This window comes from Propithecus coquereli, unplaced genomic scaffold (assembly GCF_000956105.1).
Source record: "Propithecus coquereli isolate 6110/MARCELLA unplaced genomic scaffold, Pcoq_1.0 Scaffold132, whole genome shotgun sequence".
Classification (NCBI taxonomy): domain Eukaryota; kingdom Metazoa; phylum Chordata; class Mammalia; order Primates; family Indriidae; genus Propithecus; species Propithecus coquereli.
Window position 1 is genome coordinate 1,971,932 of NW_012137414.1, and position 27,858 is coordinate 1,999,789.

The 27,858-nt window shown below is 37.2% G+C and overlaps 1 protein-coding gene across 1 annotated transcript in view; it reads right to left on the reverse strand.

Annotated features, from left to right (window-relative positions):
* Positions 1–27,858, reverse strand: part of DMD (dystrophin) — a 2,517,447-nt gene that overhangs the window by 14,061 nt on the left and 2,475,528 nt on the right. The window contains exons 74-75 of the mRNA XM_012638704.1: positions 11,437–11,680; positions 10,450–10,573 (exon numbers count right to left, since the gene is read on the reverse strand). Of these exons, the coding sequence (XP_012494158.1) occupies positions 10,450–10,573; positions 11,437–11,680 (368 nt within the window). The remainder of the gene's footprint in view (positions 1–10,449; positions 10,574–11,436; positions 11,681–27,858) is intronic.

Consider the following 27,858-nt stretch of genomic DNA (forward strand, 5'->3'; position numbering starts at 1 on the left):
TATGGGTTATACTGGGGAGTTATGTTCTTTCTCTTCTTTGTTACTTGGGACTACTTTATCATAATGATGTGTCGGGGTTTTATAGAGAGGAAATCTATTTTTAATTTTTGAGAATTTGTTTATGTGAGAATGGAATGATGATTTGGAAGCCTTTGAAAGAAGTTTAGGGATGGATGATCTTCACTGGGAATGGGAGTCTCCTATAGATTTTATGGATCTATGTCTCTATTGTTTATTCATGTGTTAAAGAAATACACTTCAAACAGCATTTACAGTAAGGGGGAAATTCGTAGGCACAAACAAAATTAATTTAAATTTTGAAGGTCCTCTGAAACTAATTTTTCATACAACCCAATCTTCCAATAGCGAAAATAACCGCTTTTCAATTTCTATTTGTTCAGCACATTGTCACTTCTATCTGAAACAAGACCTTGCTTCAGCAAGTCAACGATAATGAACTTTCTTAGGGACAAACTCAGGTTCACATCTGACTTGGAAATGCCTGCGAAGCCAGTGACTAGATGATTTAAATATGCTTGTCATTTCCTTTGGTCTATGCCACTTGGATTTTCATCTATGATTATAATCCTACATTTATTCCTATGTTTTCATCCTTGCTTTTTAAAGCACAAGCTAAAATAATCACTGCCAATGCTAACCATTAAGACAAAATCATATCTTAGGTGGATGTGAGGCTGCATATCATTATTAGAATGGAGGGTTAAGAACATAGGGTAGATAAAAAGCCTCTGATTATGTGAGTCTCATGGTAACACACCATAGGAAACCTCTTTGAAATACTAAGTACAGGAAATGGGTACTGAAGAATTAAGGTCACAAAGTGGAAAAGGCAGAGTTACAATCTCTCTCTTTCCCCTTCTCTCTCTCTCTCTCTCTGTACACACACACACACACACACACACACACACGCGCGCGCGCGCGTGCGCACAGATTGCTTTAGTGTCTGCCTTTAGAAAAAAAGTGAAATTCAGTATTTTCAGTTTCTTTTTTCTTACAGTTTTAAACTACCATTATCTGGAGACAATGGAATGAATGAAAGAAATACTACTACCAGGAGGAACAGGATCCTGACAACTGCAGGGCCAATTACATCTCTCTGTTCCATTAGTGATGCAAATTTTTGCTGAATTGGGAGACATGAGGTATTTTTAATGGCAATAAGTCCACTTTAGTGGCAGTATGATCAAGATCAAGATCAAGAATAAATCAGAACCAACAGAGACAGTTATGAACATTGATGTTAATATTTCTGACAGTTTAATTACATCATACTGGAGCTCTAGGAACTCAATTGTACTGTGTTAAGATTCAGGTACAGTTCAATGACGTGATTGGCATTCCTGTCTCTGAAATATTTCAAAGATCAAATTGTAAAATATAAACCTAATGATGTCAGCCAAGTTGATCTTTACAAATAAACTACCTATGAGTCTCAAATATGAGTGTCCAAGTACAAATGTAAAATTGGCTTGTTTTAATGGAAAACTTTCATGTCAGTGATAATTGTAAACATTCAGACATTCTTTGAGTGTCTACTACATCCAAGGTAGTAAAAAAACAAGTAATGTATAATCTTATTTTCTTCTTTAATATTTTCAAGATTTCTCAAAATGGTTTTAACTCACATCCTTTTAAGAATTGAAATCAGACTCATCACATATATGCATGAGTAGACGTGCATCAACTCACTGAAAAAATGCTTAATACTTAATATTTTCTGTGTCAGATTATACTGGAAAAGTTAAAACCACTAAATGAAACGTGAAGTTAAAGTAACAACATTGTACTATTCGATATTGAGCCAGACTTTTTAAATGCCTTTAAAAAACCCACAAGAATTTTAAGAAGAGTTAAGATTAATTTATTAATTCAAATATTTATCAAAAGCCAACTGTCTGCCAGACACTGTTTTGGGTGATGAGGTTATAACAACAAACAAACAAAAAGTTCTGCCTCCATGAAACTCACATTCTCATGGAGGCACACAGGCTAAACAAACAAGTAAACTATATAGGTAAGTCGACTGGTACTAAACAGTCTCAGGAGAGGGTTAGCATGGGGCAATAAGGAAGAGCCATCAGAAAGTAGAGTCTTGCAAGTCCTCATTGAGGAGATGCAGTTGAGCAAAAACTTTAAGGACTTGAGGATATGAGTCACACAGGTATTTGAGGGAAGGGTGCTCTAAATAGAGGGATCAGAAAGTGCAAAGATCCTGAGAGGGGAGTGTGAGGGGCTTGTTCAAAGTACAGCAAGAAGACCAATGTAGACAAAGTGAAGTTATCAAGGGTTGGGAGAAGAGTATTTCCCTTGCTCGGTAATTTGGACTTGGTCATGTGACCTGCTTTAGCCAAAAGAATGTTAGCAGATACGACACAAGTAGAGGCTTGTAGTGTCCCTGAGTGACTGGGCTTGCTCTCTTGTGCCTATGTGCCATAAGAAGGACATGGCCCAGATAGCCTTCTGGCCCAAGAAGGATGGATGAAAGACATATGGAATAGACCTGAACTCAACTCGCAACCTGGAGTCAAGCCCAGCTGAGTGCCAGCAAAATCCAGCCAACCAACAGATGCATGAATGAGAAATATGTAACGTGAGAATTTTGTGGTTATTTGTTATACAGCAACAGCTGACTGATATACTGTCTCAAGGCATCAAACTAGCCAGATACAATGTTTATGGGTTGTCTACTCATACACCATGTAGCTACAATATAATAGGCAACCCTGAGATGTTCCTGACTCTAACAACCTGTGACCACAAGCCCCCTGCCCAAAAAGCCTTTTCATTTATTTAACAAGAAAATACTTACTGAGTCCTAACTGTGCACACAAGGAACTCAGCCAGTTCTTACCCTTATTTCACTGATTCATCACCCGCTTAAAAGTATATTGCTACCATTTGAGGGATTTTAAACTTAGTTAATGGCAATTCTTTAACATTAACGCTTAAACTTGATTCTACTCCAAGGTGAATCCCACAAACACACATAAAAATTCCTTTTGGATTATTAGCTGTACAGTTATCTTGGCTTGTCTGAAGTTGGTCCAAAGAAATCAGTGAAACGTTTTAAAAATGACTGTTTCAAAATAAGGAAAGACACAGTCAAAGTTAAATAGTACCTTGATATAGCATAATATGATAGTCTCCTTTAATCACTATTGAAGTGAAGAAAAAAGAAGTGGGATGATTCAATTTAGTCTCAAAAAAAGGAAATGAAATGGCTTGCCATGGCATGATATTCTTTAATCTTCTGAGACATGTGATGGTTTCAGACTTTCTGGAAGGGATGATATCCCATCTGACTTGCTTCCTTTCCCTCAATTCAAATGCTGACAATGGTTCTACTTGTTTAAAAAGTGATTTTAGCCAGAACCTATGCAGCCTATGCAGAATAAATACAAGAATCCTTACTCCTGTGATTCTGTCTGCAACTAAACAAATTATTTTCTCTTTAAAAGAAAGGAGCTGTGTATACAAAATTGTTTTCTCTTATAAAAGTGGCTGTGTATGAGCAAATATGCCCACCAATATTTTTCTTTGGATTTTAACCAATTTCTAACTTGATGTGTTGTTACCTTACTACTTAAGTTTTTCCTGCCTTTCTCCAGTTTTCCAGGAGAAAAAATACAATGATTTGTCCAGTACCTGATACTTAGCTCCAATTACTTTTTTACATTATGACTTAGGATAGATGCTTTCAAATTTACACAGAAATGCTATGTATAACTTCTTTAATATATTGTAGTGTATTGTGATGCTGCTGATTATTAAAGCTGGTCAGTTTTGAATGGTGGTGAAAGATACCGAAATTACTGGCTAAATTTCCTAAATGGGTAGATTGTTCCATATCTACAGGAGAATGTATTATGCTTCATTTCCAAAACATTAATTCAACAAGCACTTTACTGAATGTTTGCTGCACAGAGGGTGCTCAAATGGTAAAGACAATGAGCAAAACGTAGGTCCTGTCCTTAAGGAGCTTAAGTTCCTGAGTGTTCTAGGGAGAAAAGAAAAATACTAATAGCTATCTACAAAACAGAATAAATTACAAGATATAATGCATGATTGAATCACAAAGGAAAACTCATTGAGGAAAAGGAAAGAATGGTATATTTCAAGTTAAGAACATATTGTCCTCAAGGCCAAAGAAGATCAGGTTAAGAAGTGTGGACTTTATTCCATAGACAAGCAGGAGTCATAAAATGCTTAGGAGGGGAATAATAGGATATAATTTGAATGGTAGGAGAGTAACTGAAAGCATCTGGAAGATAGTTTGGAAAGGGAGAGAGACCTAAGGCAGAGAAACAAATTAGAAAATTATTCATATTATCTGTTCAGGTTAAGTACATGAGAGGGCTAAATTTGCACAGACTCTGCTGAATTTAAGAGTTTTGCTCTTTTTTATAAGAAGCAAAACAAACTGACGTTGGTGGTTGGATTGGTGGTAATAAGACATGGCTAAGGAAGGTAGAAAAAGGGAAAGTGTGGAAAATGGCTTTGTATAGATTGGAAAATGGGAAAACATATTCTGATGGTTGATCATGATTTCAGATTGGGTTATATTTTTATCCAAGATTTTATCCAGAAGACGCTCAGGGGAGAGGTATGGGCTGGAAATCTTGACTTAGAATTATCAACATAGCAGAAACCAAGGAATGAAAGGAAGGAGTGCCCAGGGAGCATGAAGAAGAGTGAAGGGGATGGAGAGAGAATCTTGAGGAAAGGCTTGATGTGATGCACTGAGGATACCACATCACTTACATTGTAATCTGGCATAAAACATTTAACCTGAATATAAGCAGGCAAATTCAAATTAGGGAACATTCTATAAAACATCTGGCCTGATCTCTTCTAAAATGTAGGTATCATGAAAGATGTAAAGAGGTTGGGAAAGTGTTCTAGATTGAAGGAGACTAAAGAGACATGACAACAAAATGCAAAGCATGACCCTTCATTAGATCCTGAATGACAAAAAAAACAAACAAACTGTAAAGAATGCCAATAGGTAGAATTGGGGGCATTTGAATTGAAATTGTATATTAGAAAAAAGTATTGTATCAGTGTTCATTTCTTCAGCGTGACAATTTTATTGTGATTATGTAAGAGAATATCTTTCATGTTGGAAGACACGTGCTGAAGTGTTTAGGGGTGAAGTGTCATTATGTATGAAACATAATCATTGAATGGGTCAGTGAAACAAAAAATGAATTAATCAACAAGCTATATATATACATATGATATCACATAAAACATTAATAAATATATAGTATATATAAAGATATGTTAACATATATAAATAAATGTTAATCTAAATAAATATATGCATATATTTAATAACATAAATATAAAAGTATATAAATAAATAGATGTAAAGCAAATGTGGTAAAATGTTGAATTAATTACAATATTGTCATAAGTTTGAAATCGCTCTACCTAAAAAAGCTAGGGACCCATTCTGTCATAAACCTCAAATATATACAATGAAATTTATTTTTAAAAAGCTGGTAGAGGAGACGAGAAAGGGATGGGCGAAAACCTACCTAACGGGTACAATGAACACTACCTGGGTGACGGGCACACTTTTAACCTTGACTCAAGCATTACAAAAGCAATCCATGTAACCAAAAACATTTGTACCCCCATAATACTTTGAAATAAAAAAAGCCAGGGAACCATTTAATTTTTTAAACAAACATACAAATAAATAAAATATAAAATGTTTTTAAAAAGAGTAATATGGAGGAAGGCTAGGAGTCATTAGAGATAAGGAGTTGTTAGGAAGTCATAGACTTGTGTGTGGAGCTCACGAAAGCCAAAAGAGGATAAACTTCATTATTTCTATTTCTTTATTTGTTTATTTCCTGCAACAGAATGTAAGCTTCATTAGCACACTGTCCCAGTAGAATTGTATAGAACACATACGCTACACAGAGATTTATCAGTGATAAGTATTTTATGGTTTGAGGAAGTACGTAGACTCTTTAGACAGATCACCTAACATGACTTCTCCCATATTTCACCTAAAAGAAAATCACTGGGGTGGTATATTTAAAGAATGCAACTCTCTATCCAGAATATGGTTCAGCAAATCCCAGCCTTATCACATCTCAAACCTTCAAAGCATGAGGACACACATTGCATTTAAACACTTGTGTGCATCCTTCAAGAAGACGGTTGTGTTTTTTTTTAAATGAAGTTAGCTCATGCAGTTCAAAAAAAAAAAAAAAAGTACTCCTGAATTCAGTCTTTCCTTTCAGAGGACAAACTTAACAACATAGCCTATCTATTTTATATTGGCAAGTTATCTCTTGGCTCAGTGCAGCCACTGGAATATAGCACTTCTCTCCTGGTATTCAGTTCTGCCATGATCTTCTTGGCTCCACAAATCTTCAGGACCACAGCCTGATGTGTACTTTCATTTGGGTGCTTTAACAGGCATGCTATTTCTTTGACAGACTCAACAACCTAAATAATTAATTCTTCTAAGCCACCAGGGCTCTGAATCTCACCACTAAAATATGAAAATTAATTTTGTATGCTTTACTTACTTTCAAAAAAGGGAAAATCCTAAAGTAAGAAACAACAGAGGTACTAAAGCTCAGTGGTTTTCAGAATGTATAGACTTTGCAAAGGCATGCACATTTTTTTCATGCACTGTACTATCATTTAGAGCCCTAACAATCCATTAGCTATATTCTGATCTCATGTGGAGAAAGAGAATCTGACGCAGAGATTGCCCCTGAGGTGTAGTAAAGTCAGGAAAACAACCTCAAACAAACATTTCCTCTTCCTTCACAAAAGAACTGAAACCTGGCTTTCCCAGAAGGTTTGACCTCTCTCGAGGAGGACGTGCATCTGCCCACTGCTCCAGGTTCTTGAACTTCATCAACTGTGCTTCAACCACCCTCTCTCCTTCCTCAGAAATGCTCACCTCCTCAGAGCCCTCATCCACCTTCCTCAACATCTTTCCCATCCTGGTCTGCCACCATCATCACCGTAAAGACCTCACCACCCTGGTCTCATTAACAGCATGAATTACACTCCTTGCCTTCCAATGATCTCCACATACAATCCTCAGCAGCTCACTGGGAGGCTACATCTTACATGTAGGAATTGCTTGAAAATATTTTACCTCCGTGATGTCCAACTTTCAAATTTTCCTGACCGTAATCTCCTAATTTTTCGCCATAAAACTCACTCACACCCTTGACTTTTCCTTTCTGTCCTATCAATCTTGGTTAGGCACTTTGCCTCTCTTTATTCTACTCTCATGGAAGATCTCAAGCATGAAATGATCCTGAACACGCTATCGTACCAGGCAATAGAGTTCAAGGACTCACAGGCGTCTTCTTTTCTGTGATGTATGATTGAGAGGGTCAAGTATAACCAGTCTTGGACTCAGGGCAAAGAAAGGGTAGAGCATGGGGCTGACTCAGGCGAGGCCTTAAGAGACAGGGAGAAATGAGGGGGATGGACCGAGTGTCTGTGGTCACCATAAAACCCTCTATTGTCTAGCCTAGCACAGCAGGAAAAACCAGCGAGCAGCTGGCTAGCAATCCCTGTCACAGCCATTCATTGCCACTGTGGAATGCCTCATTCGTTTGGACCTTTTATCATTGATGCCTCGTCAACTCCAGCTTTCTGAGAACCTAGTCCTAGGCAGAGAACATTGCTGAAGAATGACACCAGACCGCGTTGACCATTTCTTCAACAATTCATCTAACTTTTAACTAAGCCTTCCTTGTTACTTGGTAATGTTCCAAAAGTGTCTGCACTTTCCTTAATCCTCACTCATTTTTGAGATTCTCTGATCTTTCAATTCATTGAAAACATAGAGGTTCTCCAACTTCCCTTTTCTTGGCTGAAAATACTTTCTGCCTGATGCATTGACAGTCATCCAATGCTGCGGTCCCCAACCCCTGGGTCGTGGGCTGGTACCAGCCCAGGGTCTGTTAGGGACCACGAGGGCCACAGAGCTCCACCGCAGCCCCCCTCGCCCCCACCCTCCCCCCAACTCCAGGTCTGTGGAAGAATTGTCTTCCATGAAACTTGGGGGCAGGGGGTGCCCAGCGAGAGGTGAGCGGCAGGCAAGCAAGCAAAGCTTCATCTGTATTTACTACCATTCCTCATTGCTCCGGCCATGGAAAAATTGTCTTCCATGAAACCAGTCCCTGGTGCCAAAAAAGGTCGTGGACCGCTGATCTAATGGACTGATTTATTTTCATTTCCACTGAGCTGTCTTTAGCATTTGGCCTTTAGAGCACATTTTTGAACCTATCCCTGCTTCCCCATTCTTCACTACCCCATCACCTAAATGGAGGTCTTCCCCAAGGCACTGACTGGATCTAAGCACCTATGTTGCAGATTTCTCATCTCAGACCCTTCAGCAATCAGTTCTACGGGGCTCAGGCTCAAATCTCCCCAGCCTGCCATCTTATATCAGGTGTACCAGTATGTTAACTTCTTTATGGACATGACTTAGAAGACCTGCTGGTTCCTCAAGAATATCATGTCCACAATCAGAAGTTTCATTGTCTTCTTCCAATCAAATCCTCTCCCCTCATTTCCTCTCCTCACATTTTATAGTCAGTCTCCAGGCCAGGGAAACTCTATTTTCAGGTAATAGTCTCACAGATATCTCTTCCCACATCTCTTAAACACAGGCCCTCAGAACTCACATATCTTGGGCTTTGAAATTGCCTCTTAACTGATCTTTCCACCTACAAAAAAGTCTTACTTTAGACCAGATACAGCTGCTAAAACATATCTTTTTAGAAATTTCTTTTTCGATCTTTCTCATCTGGAATATGATTTTTCAGTGGCTCTCTGACACCAAAATGAGTCAAACACTTCTGACCAATATGCATGTCACTATAATGTGATTCCAACTTTCCTCTGCAGCCTTATTTTCCCCTGTCTCCTCCTTGGACCCTATCTTCCTACCAAACTGGACTATTGGCTGTTTCCCACCCTTGGCCTGAGCTACTCATCCTTATACATTCATTGACACTATTCCCTCTTCCAGTTATGCCTGGTCTCTACTCCATCTTTTGGAACGCTTCACAAATATCAATTGGTCATAAAGCCTTCCCTGGTCTCCAAAATCAATGGCACTTTAATACCACTCTGCTTTGTTCTGAATCACTGAAAGGCTGGCTCTTGGAGGGCTAGGACTATGTCACTCATCGTTGTGTCCCCTGAGGCATTTATGACAATGTATTGTCCAGAACTGGTATTAGATAATTTAGCTGATGATTTGAACCTCTAAGCAAACATTTTACCAATCCCAGATCTTTTTTTTTCTTTTTTGAGACAGAGTCTCACTGTGTTGCCCGGGCTAGAGTGCCGTGGCGTCATCCTAGCTCACAGCAACCTCAAAGTCCTGGGCTCAAGCGATCCTCCTGCCTCAGCGTCCTGAGTAGCTGGGACTACAGGCATGCGCCACCATGCCCAGCTAATTTTTTCTATATTTTTAGTTGTCTGATTAATTTCTTTCTATTTTTAGTAGAGATGGGGTCTCGCTCTTGCTCAGGCTGGTCACGAACTCCTGAGCTCAAACAATCCGCCTGCCTCGGCCTCCCAGAGTGCTAGGATTACAGGTGTGAGCCACCGCGCCCGGCCCAGATCTTTTTTGTTTGTTTGTTTAAATTTAACAAAGTTTAATTTAGCAATGAGCAATTCACTAATTGGGTAGCCCCCAAACCAGAATAGGTTCAGAGAGACTCTGCTTTGCCACATGGTTGAAGATTTATAGAAAGAAAAGGGAAAGTGAGGCACAGAAAACAGAAGTGAGGTACAAACAGTGGATTGGTTACAGCTCAGTGTTTGCCTTATTTGAACACAGTTTGAACAGTTAGCCATCTTTGAACTCAGTGATTGGCACAAGAGTAGGTTATAGTCTGTTTTCATATTCAGTTAGGTTATAGTCACTATATGTGCAAAGAAACCTTTAGGCCAAACTTAAAATACGTAAGGAGGCAGCTTTAGGGCAAATTTAATTTAACAAATGCAATAGGGAATAGTGAGAATTACAATAAACTGGAGAGTACAAGGTATAAATTTTACTATACCATATTATACTATACCATACCATACCACACTATGCTATACTATACTGAAGCTGAACTCTAATTGACTGGTTTTTTGCAAGAAAATGAGGTCAACTCTCACAATTTTCTGAAAGAAACTAGAAATCCAAGAATATGGGTAAAATGCTTCCATTTTTAGATGTTGACAATTAACTTAAAAATAAAATTAAAGCATGATGTGGGCTCATATTAGACCAGCAAAATATGAGCTCAGGCTTTATTGTAGACTGCAGGATGCCAGTTTGAAACTTTGGGGAAACAGCCTACTATATACTTTAAAGTTAGACCCACAATCCCAGATCTCGAGATAACAAAATCTGGGAGTAGCTAAGACACTTACCCATGGATTCTGAAGTTTGACTGCCAACCACGCGGAGCAGCATGGGCTGACTGCTGTCTGACCTCTGTAGAGAGGTAGAAGGAGAGGACACCGTTGTACCATTCACCTTGGCTTCTGCCTGGGGCTAAGGCACCCAAAAGAAAGCAGAATTATTTTTCATAATAAACACTCAAATATATAAATATAAAAATATTTATATAAATATAAAAAGATTATAAATATTCAGGATTCAGAAATTTTGACCCTATCTACCTAGAAAGCTCCCAAAGATTGCTGAATTTGGGATATTACACAGTTGATATGATCTATGGATATTGTCTTTCTATCTGAATTGTGTTCCCTTATAAATATGAGAAAAACTTAGAGCCACACTGGAATGAAACTATAAATCATTAGACTAAATAGCTGAAAGATTTAGAAGGGCATGTGAGAATGGTGAAACCATACGAGATCTCAGAAATGTAAAGGAAAATCCATATTTTTGTGAAGTATTAAGTAACAAGATAGAGAGAACATATCTCAAAGTTTGAAATTCCCAGAAAGCCATAACCATGTCCATGTAGGGCCTATTACAATGCAATATCTTGCCAGGTGTTTAATGGTGGCTTAAAAATTATGTGTTTGGGATTAGAAAAAAAAATCAAAGGTATACCAGAAAATATAACTGAAGAGAGTTATATTTCAAGAGGTAAATTTGCACTTTTAGAAAACTAGTGGAAATATTTTGGCATTTTTTTCCCAAGATGTATTTCAAATTGGTCAAATAAAAAAACATTTTGGTAGGAAACAACCTTAAACAAATATAAAAAGGCACGCTAGTTTCCCTCCCCTTCTTCTATCCTGTGATACATAGCACTTTGCCAGGCACACACCAAGCATTTAATAAGTGACGCTTGTTACACTTATAAAAATGGACTCTGAGTTCTGTTTTTTTGTTTTGTTTAACAGGGGGAAATGCATGTTTGCAAATATCCCATCTCTCCTCACTTGCTCCAGCAGCTGTCTTAGCCTGTGTAACTGTGACTCCAGCTGTTTATTGTGGTCTTCCAGGATTTGCATCCTGGCTTCCAGGCGGCCTTTGTGTTGACGCAGTAGCTTGGCCTCTGCAATGAGCTCAGCATCCCGAGGACTCTGGGGAGAGGTGGGCATCATTTCAGGAGGGGACGGCAGTGGGGACAGGCCTTTATGTTCATGCTGCTGCTTTAGACGATCATATTCTGCTTGCAGATTCCTGTTGGCATTAAAGAAGTAAAAAAAAAAAAAAAAAAAAAAAAAAAAAAAAAAAAAAAAGAAGAAAAAAAATTGAGTATCATTACCAAATTTCATATAACATGGCAGATAGATGCATCTGACCACCACCAAACAACAGCAAGCGAAAGAGAGGCACTAATGAATGGTTTTAATGATGACAATCTTACCAGTCCTAAAAGAACAAGACGAAATTTGAAGCTTTTGCCTGGCGTGTGAGGAGAGACATGCTTTTCAACTTTTTATGTTATACTAAAAGCCTCATGAGTACTATGTTCATATAAGTAAGCAGCAAAGGATTTCATCATTTTGTACACATTTCTTTATAATGTCATGAGATTAAAATTTTTATACCCCTATCAACACTTTGGTTCGCTTAAAAAAATTAGCAAATAATTTTCAACAGAAATGTATGAGAATATAGTATATATATCCATGTACCCACCACCCTGCTTCGATACGTTTACCATTTGCCATATTTTCTTCAAAACTTTTTTGAAGAAATAAAATATGATAATTAAAACTAAAACTCCCCAATGTGCCCTCTTCAACACCACACCATTCCCTTCTCACCATCACCCCAAGGATATAATGCCATGCTGAATTCCATCGTTACCACAAATGTATCCATGAATATTAAGTTAGACTAATAAAGATGCTGATATTTGCCTGTTTTTTACCTACAAAAATGGCCATTTTACGCGATGCAATCAAATAGCATTATGTTGCATGTTCTTAAACTTCACATTTAAGAACGTTATGTTTAAGAATGTACATACCGTTCTTAGAGTTGCTTTTTGCCTTCAACACCATTTTGGAGATTTATCCATGTCAATACACAATAGTTGCTATTTTAACTGCTGTAAGGTATTATTCTGTTGCTTGAATATGCCAACAACATTCTCCTGTCCACGGACGTTAAGGCTGTTTCCAACTTTTCACTATTACAAATAATGATGCAATGAACTTCCTTATACCTGTCTCCTTGGATACCTGTTTAAGAGACTCTTTATGGAATATATTTTGATGTAGAATTATTGGGTCTTAGCAACATCTTCAATATTGCTACATGTCACCAACTTGCTCTAAGTGGTTTTACCAATTTATTCTCTCTCCAGTAGTGAATGAGGTTTTCCATTTGGCCACCTCCTCATCAAATACTTGGTGTTAGCGGACATTTAAGTTTTGGCCAACTGATGGTGCATTTTAGTTTGTACATCCTTGATTACTGGTAAGGTTGAACTTCTTTCATGTTAAGTGGCTTTTCATGTTTCCTTTACCCATTTTCCCGTTGCATTGTCTTTTTCTTATTAAAGTTCTGGACATATTCTAGATGTATATCCACTGTCAGTTACGTGCATGGCAAATGCTATCTCCTGCCCTTATCTTAGTGTAGTTTATCTTTAACTTGGCTTATGGTATCCTGTGGTACAAAATAAAAAAATTTAAATTTCAATATATTCCTCCATGTTTTCTGCTTTTTATACGTTGTTTAAGAAACTCTTCCCTTACATCTACATTTTAAAGTTTAAAATTTTGTTTTTCACATTTAGGACTTTACCCAGAATCTATTTTTGTGCTTGCTGTGAACATATGATCTAATTTTACTTTCCCCCCATAGATAAACTCTTAAGCCAGCCCTATGCATTGTATAGTCCTTCTATTCCCCACTGATTTCTAACAATGCCTCTGCAAAACATCAAGTGTTCATAAATACATAGGTGTGCTTCTGAGCTCTCTATTCTATTCTGTTGGTCTATTTGCATATATCTCCATGCAGCTCGCAGCTCCCATACTATAGCTTTAAATCTGTTGGTGTCTGGTAGGCCCTCCCAGCCTCACTTTGTTCTTCCTCAAAATTGTCTCGGCTATTCTGATCCCTTTGATGTTCCCTATGATTTCAGTATCAAATTTTCATATTTGATGAAAATTTTTGTTGAAATTTTGGGTTTGAGTTATATTGAATTTATAGATTAAGTTGGGAAGGACTAAATTCATGATATTGAGTCTTCACATCCAAGAAGGTGGTAAGGGTCCTCACTGATTCTGGTTTCATTTTATGTCCATTAATAACATTTTGTATTTACTCTGTTTTATTTCCTCTTGCTTTATAGGTTGAATGCTTAAATCATGTTTTTAAATTTTTGCTACTTTTTAATAAGTACATGTCGGGTTATAAATTTCCTTCTTGGTACCACTTTAACTGTATACCAAAATTTTTGATATGTATCATTTGATTTAATTTGGTTGCTTACATTTTGTAATTCCTATTGTGATTTTTAAAATTTAAACTATCCTCATTTAGGAGTGTGTTTTTATTTCCAAAGATTTTTCTCTTATATTTTTAGGGTATACTTCTAATTTAATTGCATTTTAATCAAAGAACACCTGTATGATACTGATCCTTTCAAATTTAGCAAGACTTCTTTTTGTGACCTAGTTCATAGTTACTTGCTAAAAATGTTCATTGAGTATTTGAAAAAAAGTGTCTTTTCCCATTTGAAAGATGGAGTCTCTAAATATATAGAGTGTGCTAATTTTGTTGTTCAAACTGTTTGTCCCTACTGATTTTTTGATTCCTTGTAGCTATCAATTTTTGTTATAGGAGTGTTGAAATATAATTATGGATTTTTTAGTTTCCCCTTTTAATTCTGTCATAATGCATTTTACATATTGTGGGGCCTATGTAGTTAGATGTATAAAAGATCTTGATTGTTCTTGGATTGTTTCTTATGTAGCATCCTTTTTGTACCTAATAATGTTTATTGCTATGAATTTTTATTTCATTACAATTTCTGTGACTATTCCACTTTCTTTTGGTTTTATCTGATTGATGTCCAAAGAAACATAAACAAACATTATTAGCATATGCAAAGGTCCCAAATGTTTTAGAAATTACTGAGAATACAATTTCAGTTGAGGACACTTCTGATATTTGACACTCAGTGATTGATCAGAACTTTTGGTATCTTCCTCCAGTTATGATAAATACCAAAATAAGATAAATAAGATGACAGATTTCTGTTGTTCACAGGCAACGTTTCATCAGACGAGAGAAATTCTTATCTACAAATATGGGTGATCTATATCTATGAGAAAAGACATGAGATGTAAATAGTGAGTATGAAAAAAGTTCCCATTGTTCAGTCTGAGAAAGTAAGATAATCTCATGACCAGGCTTCCTATTAGGAAAATATTTTCTGTTGTTCCACGCCTGGAATGAACATTCCACAGGGCATAGTATACCCTCCAAAATGCTCAGTTTCAAAATGTTGGATCTCCACATTGAAGCAGAAATAAAATCCAATGTACTCTTGGGTTTTTTTCTTCATTTTGTTTTGTTTTGAGCTCTCCTCTGTACCTAACATTACGAGTTTTCCAGGAATTTAAAGTCATATAGGAAATCAATGTACAATCTTATTCATCTACAGAATTGAAAAGAATCTCCTATCTGTAGTGATTGAAATCCTGTCACTATCAATCTTCAAGGATAGTAGTTTGTGCAGTTTGTTTCATAGCAATGTGCTTTGACAAAGCAGTGATAAGAAAAGATTTATCAAAATGAGTTTACCTTCAATCAGATTTCACACACTAGTCCTCTGGGAGTGAACATATATGCAGTTGTCCACATTAACTAAATCTAATTTCTAACCACTTAACTGGCAATCAGCTAAACGTTTCTGTGCACTTGAAATAGCATCCCAGGTTTAAAAGGTCTAATTCCATAGGAATTACCTTCTAATTTTTTCCCTTGCAGTTATCCACTGAAACTACTTTCAATGAAATGTTCCAACTGATAACACTTTTTTATGTAGAATCCTATTCAGTTTTTTTCTTTCTACCAGATTGGTTAGAAATCCATGATGTTCCTTTTGAAAATACTGTTTTTAGACATGGACTTCAGGATAATACAATAATTACTGTCTTCCCACCTCCTTTTCACAAAGTGCTGACAGGAAACTACCTTTTCCAGAGAGATCTTCCTTGCTATCTTGATCCTGTGGGTCTAGCTGTTCACAAAACTCTCCTTTTATGAGTTATTTATAAGTGCCTTTGTTCAGAAAACACGGTTTAGTATCTACAACACATTACATTTCTGTTTTTGTGTTTTTCAGTGAAAAACAGAAAAGGCTCATTTTAATCAGCCGGGCCTTCTCAAAGCTGAGCTGCAAAGAATACCAATTGCTCTATGTAGGCCTTTCTTTCCTTCCCAGATGTTTGAAATTTCTCTTGGGAGCCCATTTCCTTAAAGACTCACATCCTTCTTTAATTCTGGAAGATTCTCAGCTATTATAGCTTAAAATATTGTTTCTCTGCCATCTCTTCCATTCTCTTCTTCTGAAATCCCTTGAATATACCCCTAAATAAACCTCTAAAATATACCTACTAAAGAATATTTTAGAGGCTTGTGGTCAACTCTCCATTTCTCTTAATTGCTCATTTATTTGTCTTATCTTTTTCTCTTAGTGCTGTGAATACAGTCCTCAGCATCATTTTCTAATTCCCTTACCTTCTCTGACTAGGTCCAGCCTAGAATTTATCCTGTCTATTGAGTTTAGTAACTTTGGTTTACTGGCAAAGATATCTTTTTTCAGATCTACCTGCTCTATCCATTTGTTTCTTAGTTTCTTATTATTTTAGTGAATGCTATTCCGTTATTTATGTCTTTGAGCACCCTAAATGGACTTAAAAAACAATCTTTGTTGTACTGTTCTATCATTTTCCTTTCATCCAGACTTAATTCAGCCTTTGATGGCTATTTTTTTGGGGGGGCTATCTCACGTCTTTATGTGTTTTGGATCCTGGTTTGGAGACATATTTTGCACTATGTCTCTGTGTATGCATGCATGTGTGTGTGTGTGTTTTCTGTTATATTTAGTGTGTTTTCCTTTACAGTTTCCTCTCCTTCTAATATCTCTCTCTCTCTCTGTCTAGTGGCTTTGTGGCTGCCCATATCCACACTCAGAAGCCTATAGTCTAGAACTAGAGCTTATATTGGTGGTTTGCAGCACCTACATTGAGTAATACAGAGATATCACCATTTCATCACCAGACAGTAGGCAGATTGGTTCAGGTCCTGCTTTCAAGGCTATGATGCTCTCTTTCCCAACTGAACTCTTCGCCTCTTCCCTCGGTTCTATGCATTAGGTTCATGGCTGCATATAACCTCTAGAACCCTGCGGCATCAAAATTGTTCTTTTTCGTGTTCCTTTTAAGTATGAGTGTGTATGTGCATGTGTTGCTTCAGGTATGTTTTTACAGGGCCCTGATTTCAAATAGTAGTCCTGGCTCTGGTTCCCTACCTTGTAAGGAGAATTTTAATCCCTGTTATTACAGCAGGAGATGAAAGGTCACAGACTTAGCCCCACTTGATGCTCGCTGTGCCCTGCTTTGCTTTTTTTAATTTTTCTTCTCATTTCTGGTCCACATAGATGTTCATCTTGCTTTACAATCTAGCTATGTCTTTTTCATTTTTCACTCCATATATTATCTACCACTGGATAAATGGTAGGAGCAGAGGAAGGTGCCTTAGAGCAAGAACTAAGGTCATCTTAATCAGAAGTCTACCAGGACACACTGATTTTGTAGATATACAGTTAAGGTTCCCTTAATATTAATTCAAAACCTTAATTTACTAGACTAGGATTAAATGAGCCAAATGAGTGCCTTTCTCCTAGACAAACACGTGACATACATAATCCTCCTAATAAGCCCAACAGCAATCTTGGTTTTGAGGGACTAGTTTTTCCTCCTGAAGCTCTGAGTTAGAATAAGTTATCATGCCAAAGGCTCTAAAAGCCAGAAATGGCTCAAAAGAGGCATCTTGGCCAACAACCAAGTAAAATACAAAGTTCTTTGATTTGAGTCTAAATTCTCTCTTAAGATACTTATAAATGTTTATAAGATTTACTTTTAGCTCTTTAGTAGTAACATTCATTCAATGTCAGGCAGGATGGGCATATTCACACCTAATGAGTGCGGTGCGCACTATCTGGGGGATGCACACACTTGTAGCTCTGACTTGGGCGGGGCAAAGGCAATATATGTAACCTAAACATCTCTATCCTGTAATATGCTGAAATAAAAAAAACAATAAAAATAAAACAAAAATGTTTATGAGAATTATCAAGAAGAATTGAAGCTGAAGAGGTTGAATTAGAGATGACTTTTAGTGAATGTTTTCTAATAAGTGTGGTCATGGTCACAGAGCTGTGTTAGGGCATACTTTTTTAGGGGTTGGGAAATGGAGCCATCTAGCTTTTATGAATTAAGTCATTTTCTTATATTTAAAACATCTATGCCAATACTTTTAAAAGTATACCATAATGCTAAATTTTTTGATAATTATAAGGCATATTGGGGAGATCAATCTCATAATGATCAATAAGATACTTACCACTATTCCAAGATAAGTTGTTTTGAAGTTTAATTACAAGTACACAGTTTACTCATTTTACCAGTTGGCTATTGATTTATATTATTACCAATATATATTTTGCTTTTCTTGAAGTTATACATGTACATCTCACCTCTGTTGGTTTTCTAATTGTTAGAATGTAGTCATGAAGTCATTTCAATGCAGATGAATATATGTCAGTGATCAGACAACGACTCCACAGAGAATCTATTTACGTTCTTGATTATCTTGTAAATTATATTTCTTGGGTAGCTCCCTAAAGAACACTAATTCAAATTCACTGCACATGGCTTCTGTCGCTACGATTTCTTCCTGCAGCCAGTCATCCTAAAAAAAAAATCTCCCATCCATTATTAATTTCTTATTTTCCATAGAGCTAAAAAGTCCCTCCATTCTACAATGATATAGATGTATCTGATTAATTTTATGTCATAAAGTATATAAACGTGGTTGTCCAGATACAAATTTACACTAAAAAAAATTTCCTGACCAACTATCGGACATAAGAGATGAATCAAATTGGCATGGCTTGTTGCTTTACCTGTACCTGCTGAAAACAAGAAAGCACCTGACTCCTTTAGCAATGATATATAAGTGACCCCCTAGCAATCATAACTAGCATGTATGATAAAAAACATTACAGCAATCTTTGTGTAATTTATATTAATTTATAGAGGTCAAGTGATTTCAATGTAGGTCATCTACTCTTTAAATGAAACTTCCCTACTATGCATAATTATAAAGTTATATAATGATATTTTTGAAATAGAGAAATGAAGGTCACTTTCCAGTGATCAATGTCTTCTTAACAGTATTACACATTAAACTGTATACCAAAGCATAAGCATACACGGGGTCTATTTCATAAAGTGGAACAACTACAAAGGTCTGCATATAAAAGGAATAGGCCCAAAGAAATCTGGCTTCAACCTCATACAGTATTAAAAGCAGCTAAATCCTATCCATCAATCTCGATTTAGGCAAATGCAATAAATCAAATACAACTATTACAGCAACTATAAATTTAGCAAATTAGCAGTTTCCTAAAAACAAAAGACAAATTCTGCAAGCATGATGCATTTTAAAAACTGGAAATTGCACAGAGCCTTTTCGATTACAATAAAAATATTTAAAACTGTACTGTAAAATTTTATTAAACATGAAGTCAAAAATACCTCTACACTAGATAGAAAAGGACATTAATGTGCCTTGGCATTACCAGTGTTAATTAAAGGGAAGCTCACAGGATGGGAAGTAAGAGTATGCATATTTTAGGGCAGCCTTTAGCAAAACAGTAAAAATGACAAGACTCCCTCTAGGTTCTTGTTTCTAATCCTTTTCTTAACCACTTTCTCCCTTTAAAGCATTCAGATCTCTCAATTCCAACCTCTTTCCTAATGAAAGTTGCTCAGTATAAAGGTTTTATATAAGACATTTAAAATTTACTGGGATTTTATAATAATATACCATTTATTCCAACAATATCTGCATTTTATTTTATTTTTATTTTTTTATTTAGAGGGGTCTCACTCTGTAACCCAGGCTAGAGTGCAGTGGTGTGATCACAGCTCACTGCAACCTTGAACTCCTGGGTTCAAGCGATCCTCCTGCCTTAGCCTTCTGAGTAGCTGGGACTACAGGCACATGTCACCACGTCCAGCTATTTTTTAAATTTTTTTTGTAGAGACAGGGTCTCACTATGTTTTTCAGGCTGGTCTCAAACTCCTGGCCTCAAGTAATCCTCCCCACCTTGGCCTTTCAAAGTGATGGGATTACAGACATGAGCCACCAGGCCTGGCCAATATGCTCATTTTAAAAGAGTTGTCAAAGCATGTCAAATCATGTAAAAATTTAAAAAAAAAGCTTGTTCCATCAGAAGAAAAGTTGAACAATATAATTTTTTTGTCACATTGCCTTTTTGGTGCTTTTTATCACCCATGGCTGAGGAGAGAATTAGAAAAGGGTTTGAGAGATGGTCTTGGGAGTCAGAAAGACCTTGATTTATGACTTGCCTCTGCCACTTGCTGAGGCTAAGCAACTGACTTAATCACTAATCCCATTAGGAGGATTAAACAGCCAGTATGGTCTAAATTCTATATGTAAAACTTTCTCAGAACCATGCCCAGCCCACGTTAAGCATTCAATAAATATTGGTTACTATTACTATTGTTGTTGTTATTATCTCGGATGTGCTGAAAACTTTCTATAAAAAGAAAGCACTTAAATTATCTGAAGTGAAATCAATCTACTAAGACTCACTGAGCTTGGCAGAAAATAAGCACATATAGTGTGTAGAAAGTGATTCATAATTCAATATTTGCCCTATGTATACTTTCGTTCTAGCCCCCGACTATTTTGTAGCCACCCCCAAATTTGGGATTATTATATATCTTTCATCATCTGTGCTTTAGTAAAGTTTCTCACAGCTGAGCATCTGGGCAAAATGAAATCAATGAGTTAATATCATTAGGATGAGCTTTCCTTTGATTTGACCAAATATGTTAGGCATGTGACAAAACTGTCAAATTATGTCCATAGATTACTGTTGGAATAAAATACAGGAACCAAGTCTACAGGGTTAATGAATCTAGGTGTACTCTTTTCTGGATATGTCCTTGACACACAGATCTACATCTTGTTCAAGTTCCAAGAGACAGAGCCAGACAGTATTAATTGGCTTTGGTTTTTTTATCTTTAATGACTGAGATATTTTTCACAAATTCCTGATCAGGGACTAACACGTTATTGTCCATAGAATAGATGTATTAATCAAAAGTGCAACAAAGGAGGAGAAGAATTCATAAGAAATTCTAACCATTATATTTGGAAATAAGGCAGACAAACAAAACCCAAGACAAAAATGGCCATGGCTGGTCTTCACCATTCAAAAAGCAAACTAGCACTGGAGAGGTTTCAGAGGTGGGGAAGTTTAGTCCCCAGGAATATACCAAAGTGTGTTTCCATTTTCAGACAAATACAGCGAAATATCAAACTTTCATTGCCTGTGGACAGCAAAAAGCCTTAACGGTCTCTAGAAGAATCATAATTTTAAGATTTGTGGGTCCCAGCTTGAGTCCCTCATGCGCAGTTAGACTTGGCCTTAAGTTCTTGCAATAAATTCAGCTTGATGGTCTATTTTTCACTTCCTGGCATGCACTGCTGTACATTCTGGCCATAGCTGATACTATGGCCTCCTCTAATAAAATGACAGTAACTATAGAATCATTTCTTTAAAATAAGTCCCAGTACCTATACATGAATGTTCACAGCAGCATTATTCATAATAGCCAATAAGTGGAAACAACCCAAATGTCCATCAACGGATGAATGGATTAAAAAAAACATGATATATCCATACAATAGAATGCCATTTGGCATTAAAAAAAGAATGAATTACTTATATAGGGTACAACATAGATGTCCTTTTAAAAGATTATGCTAAGTGAAAGAAGCCAATCACAAAAGACCATATATTGTATTATTCCATTTACATGAAAGGTCCAGAATAAACAAATTCATAGAGACAGAAAGTAGATTAGTGATTGTCAATGCCTGGGGTTGGAGAGGGCAGTTGTGGGAAAAATGGGGAGTGATTGAAGATGGGCATGAGGTTTCTTTTTGGGGTGAGTAAAATGTTCTAAAATTAACTGTGTGATGATGGTTGCACAACTCTGTGAATATACTAATAACTAGTAAATTATACACTTTAAATGGTAAATTGTATGATATGAGAATTATATCTCAATAAAACGCTTATAAAAAACTAAGTTCTAGATTTAAAATCCTATTTCTTATAGCACAAAAGATATTTCCCCAGTGAAGATAATAATTTTGTAATGCTTTCTCCTATGATGGAGAAATCACGTTTTAGCCCATGTACATTAAAGAAAACTGGTATGTACATGTCTACAGAATTATCTATGTTTACTAAATGTTTTCAGATGATGAATTTTAAAAAGAGCCCCAAAAGAAGCTCAGGAAATGCTTAAGTCTGGCTTAACCTAAACAACTTAGCTGTTTTCAGTCTAATGGAAAATGATATCATAACCTACACAGGTATACTCAGGTATTTGGGGAAAGAGCAATAACATAAGAAATGAGAAAAACAAGGAAGACAGCTGAAAATTGACTAAAAAAAAATCCATCAAATAACAGGAAAACTCCAAAAGGTACTCATCCCTTCATTTACACAACACGTTTATGCACCCAGTACTGTAGTGATAAAGACAGACATGAGACATTGTTCCTTACCCTTGAAGAGCTCACATTCTAGTGTGTGGGATATTATTTAGTTCCACCATGGTAACAAACCTTACATGAATGCAAAAAGACTGGGAATCACGCTGTTATAGCTAAAAACACAGGTTATTTTTATCTTTGAAATTATCACCTTGATTTACTAGGATATTATAGGAAAAGGATCATATGAATTTACTTATGACCTGTAGTTACAGCTGACAGAGTGGTACTATAAGATAACCCAGAATTTGAAGACACGAGAAAAAGTCATCTTTTAATTATTAAGATTGTAAAAAAAGTAAAATGGAAGAGTTTAGTCATCTGCAGAGGTCATCCATTTACATAAGTAATATGTAACATCAGGAAAACATTTCTGACTGGGTTGCTCATGGAGAACTGGGCATACCCAGTTACAGTCAAGTACATCAGGAGGTCCTTGGTCTTCTTTCTGTATATACTGTCTTCCTAGGAGGACACTATCTATCCCATCTTCAGGCTTCCACCCTCTCTAAGACCAAGGCCCCTGCCCCCAATTCATTGCAACTCAATCCAGACTTCTCTTCTAAAACTCCAGACATTCTCCTGGATGTCTCCATCAGCCATGAGCTCTACAAACTGGAACTTGCTAAGCACCGAGCCACATGAGGTTGATATATTGATCATGCATCCTCTTTGAAATTTCAGTGCCAGGAAAGGAATTAGCTTCCTCAAGTAGCATTACACAGGACCATATACCAGCTACACATCTTTTTAACTGATACCTTAATCTTAGTTTAAGATGAAAGCTACATGTGCACTCCTGTTATAAGATAAAGGAGAAATGCTTTCTGATGTATTCATGACATACTTTTAAATCACAATCCATGATTAGCCTCCAGCAACAACTGGCCTTTGCATCTAACTACTTAAAAGGAAAGCTTTAACAGTAATTGGGATAGAAGCAAAAGTTGCTGTCTGGTAAACGTCTTTCAAAGTTCAATTGGTTAAGAAGTAAGAACTCCAGATAGCAAGTTAATTGTGTCAAGTTACTGGCGGAAATTTTTCTTGTGGTTTGACTAAAAAGCCAGGTTATGCAGTGGGATATTCCACAAAAAGGGTATAAAGAATTTTCTCTGGTCATGGGAGATGATTTAGTACCTATCTTTGGATTTTCCAGACCTAATCATTCTAGTTTCTAAGTCTGTAGGGCAATTGTTTCACTACTAGAGCACATCAAAAGTAACTTTTGTGGGCCGGGCGCGGTGGCTCACGCCTGTAATCCTAGCTCTCTGGGAGGCCGAGGCGGGTGGATTGTTTGAGCTCAGGAGTTCGAAACCAGCCTGAGCAAGAGCGAGACCCTGTCTCTACTAAAAATAGAAACAAATTAATCGGACAACTAAAAATGCATAGAAAAAAAAAATTAGCCGGTCATGGTGGCACATGCCTGTAGTCCCAGCTACTCGGGAGGCTGAGGCAGAAGGATCGCTTGAGCCCAGGAGTTTGAGGTTGCTGTGAGCTAGGATGACGCCACGGCACTCTAGCCCGGGCAACACAGTGAGACTCTGTCTCAAAAAAAAAAAAAAAAAAAAGTTACTTTTGTGAGAAAAATCCAGGGTTTGTATGTAGGCACGTGTGATAGTTACTTCTGATGTCCCCAGAAAGACAATGGCTAGGCTTCCCAACAGCTACGGTAGAAAGCCAACTATGCTATCTCCTTGACTAGTTTTCAAAGTTTAATACAGACGTGAATTTCTTTACCAGAGAGTGTGTTCCACGTAAGATTACAATTGGGCTTGAAGTCAAGTACATGCGAGCATCATTGGGTTAAACAAAGCTAATCAGGTTTCTTTACTTCTAAACTCCTTAATGCCAGTGTAATTATGACTTACCAATTCGAGTGCTTCCAAAGTTTATGTGTCCTTAGAATCATTTTTCTTAGAGTATCTCAGATGTATTCTGCAGAACACATTTTTGGCAACTGTGACCTTTATCCTTGGAGAACTGTCATGATATCTTTGGTCTTTAATGTTAAGCTTTCCACAATTATCAGAGGCCACTAGAAACAGCCACCTAAGATTTCCCTTGGTCTTTGTTACAAAAATGTTGATAAGGACACTAGCCAATGATCACATCAAGTATAACACTGGTTAAGAGTCAGGACCACCTGAGTTTGAACACAGGCCCCATTTCTTGCTAGCTGTATGAGGCATATTTCATTTTCTGTGCTACCATCTTCTGGAAACAGACTCTCCTTTGTAGGGCTCTTTTAAGGATTAAATGGGATTTTATATGTACTCAAGAACAGTTCCTGTCCATAGCAAGCACTCAAAGGACAATTATTTGTTTTTGTTGTTACTATTATGTAGAGCCAGAAAAACTATAATGTTTCTTTAGGATGTTGCATGCTTCTTTCATTCAACACTAAGATAGTTTCCTCTTGTCTCCCTGGCTTACAAGGAAGCTCAGACCAAATGTGAAGCTCAATCATATCCACTATGCTAATACCTATGATGTTTATTGAACTACTATTTATATTGCAGGAATCTTACTGTTATGGCCTCCTTTTTTTTTTTGAAATCCTTTTTGAAAAGTGAATACATCAAATTAATATAGGAAATTTCTATTTGCATGTCTTCAGGCAAATAGAACTCAGTATGACTGGTACGTAGTTCTTTCTCTCCACGCACTGACACTTTGTAAATCAGTAGTTCTTCCTGTGTGTGCTATGTGGTTTTTTGTTGGTTTTTAAATGATCGTTTCCCAGCTACCAAATTAAAAAATTCCTTATCATCAGATTCCTCCCTCTCCCTCCTCCCCTGGTCTCATTCATTCAGCGACCTTTCAATTTCTCCATCCCTTCTTTACTTGCCGAAGAACGTGGTCATCTATTAATGGACTGTTCCAGTATACTTTTACCAATCTCCATGGCTTGCTTTACTTCCCTGCCTACAATTACTTTTCGCAATCTTCCCTTCCTCAAAAAGCCTTCACTGTTCAAAACTGCTTATAGGATAAAATCCAAACTCCTTTGTATGATGCATAAATTCTTTTAAACAGTAGTCTCTACCTACTGTTCTCTTATTCTCCTCATTCCATGCCACACATTATTCACTGCTCCATCAATCTGGAAAGTTCATTCTTTCCCCCTCTATTAGCCTGGAAAACTCCTATTCAGTCTTTAACCTTAGACTTCTTTCACGAAGGTCTCTCTACTCCCTCAGATAGAATTAACCATTCACCTCTGTGCTCCCAGAGGACCTGTAACACCAATTATAATTAGTTGTTTATATTTTAATGTCTTTTATTAAATTCTGAGCTCCATGAGGGTAAGAACCAAGGCTTATTCATCTTTGTGATCCCTGCAATTTTAAAATCACATTAAGCATTCAGTAACTATCTGCAAAATTGAATGGAATTACATCCTCAGGCCTAGAAAGTAACTAAAGAAAGTTATGACCATAATCAATTCTACCGTAGCAGGATGGTCTGGTAATGAAGGCCAAAAGGAGGATGAGGGTCTTCATGGGAAATCTAAAAAGGGAAATTGGATTGTAAGAACATCGGCTGTTAACCAGCCTGTTTTAGGGAGATGGCTGCTGTACCTGTAAACTGTGACTATTCTTATCACCAGAGGTGTACTTCCATTTTTCTGCAGTATGAAGCAGTCCTCATGACCATCCACCTTCTTATGCCAAGATTCCAAGCCCACCAGAAAACAATTTGATCTTTATTTGGATTTCTAAGACACTGGATTCTAAGACACAGGACCTTGGAGCGGAGTGATAACTCCGGTCTGTCAAAAATGTATATTCCTAATTTTAGTAGATCTAGTATTTGTATTTAAACCCCATGCTGTCCCTCCAGAAAGCTTTAAGGCAACCTTAATACATTTACTACAACAACGTAGTTAAAAAGAGAGATAATCAGGATAAAGTTGTGAAATAAACTGACATTCTGGGTTATCCATTCGCTTCTATGAACTGGATAGCATGAATCAGTCCCCCCAGACTTTGTTTAACTCTGGATAAACTGAAGCAAATTTCATTACGTTGGCTCTGCTAGTTAGAAACTGAGCCTCTGAGTCATGGTTACTCCACCCCCACTACATGTACCTGTCCTTGTCTGAGTAGAGCTGAGATGGTTGACCCAATTCCATACAGCTTCTCAAATGTGACGTGTATGCCCTTCAGCTCTTCTTTGTCCTTCCCATAAAAGGTCTTGGCTGTCTGATTACGTGCTCAAACCAGCTCCTTTTATCTAAAGAAGGCTCTGTGGCCCTTTGTTTTAGGGCTTGTGTTGCCAAGTGACTCGAATGTCTAGCTTTGTTAAATTTCTCATATACCACTCTTTCCCCCCCATCCAACTTAAAAAAATGTGGGAACAGCTATGGGAATCAGTCTGTACTAATTTCCAGTGAGGTCTACTGGACATTTTAACATTCGCTCCATTATCCCCTCCCTCTCAGCTTCCTCACCCTAAATTCCTTGCCTACCACATTGTCTTCAGAGGTGGTCCTTCTCCCATTCAAGGCCACTACTTCCTCTTGTACCATAGTTTCCTTAACCCCTCTCTCTCCTGCGTCCTCTGGGATAATGCTCCCATCATTCCCAAGCTTTCTTCCCCTTTCCTTCTGGCACATTCCTCCAGCATGTGAAAAGTAATTAGGGATTTTTAAGTAAAAAGAGAAGACCACAGTGAATACTGCAAAATGCTGCATGAAGTAATCCCAACAACCATGAATATATTTGTAAAGATTTGCATGTGTAGGGAATATCTTTGGAAGGATAAACAAGGAATCAATAAAGGTAGTAACACCACAACCAGGGGATAAGGGTGAAAAAAGACTCACTTTTCTCTATAAGCCTTTTTGAACCCTTTGGTTCAAAAGGGATCTTGTATAATGTGCATGTATTCTCTATTGAAAAAGAAAAGTCACTAAATAAACATTTTAATGTCAAATCTTCCAGAGTTCTACCAAACCCACTGTTATCCTTCTGCTACATGCTCCCTGGGTAGATAAATTCACTCTCACTGTTTCAACCACCACCTAGCTGGTGACCCACAGACCTAATACTTGGAAGCCTTTCCTGCAAGCTTCAAAGCTCTATTTCTCATAGACTGTCAGATATCTACAAATGAGGATGTCACCAGGACCTCAACTCCATCTCTCCCATACCCTATATTAATCATTTTATAGCTACTCACCCCTTGCAGGAAAGACCTCCATAAATACTGCTGAATTAAAGGACAGACCTGCTGCTACTCCTCCTGAGTTCAGTCCCAGCTGCAAACAACCATCATCTCATTGTGCAGTCCCCCAGACCTAGGAATCATTCCATCCCTCCCCAGACTCATGAAACCACCAAATCGAACAGCTCTACCCCTCTCCAGAAATATCACTAAAATCCAGCCTGTCTGTTCCATTTCTATTACCTTACTTAAAGTCTAATCATCTCTTTCCTCAGCTCCCATGCAACTCCCCAACTTGATTTCCTTGTGCAAGTAGTGTTCTTTTCAAGTCACCT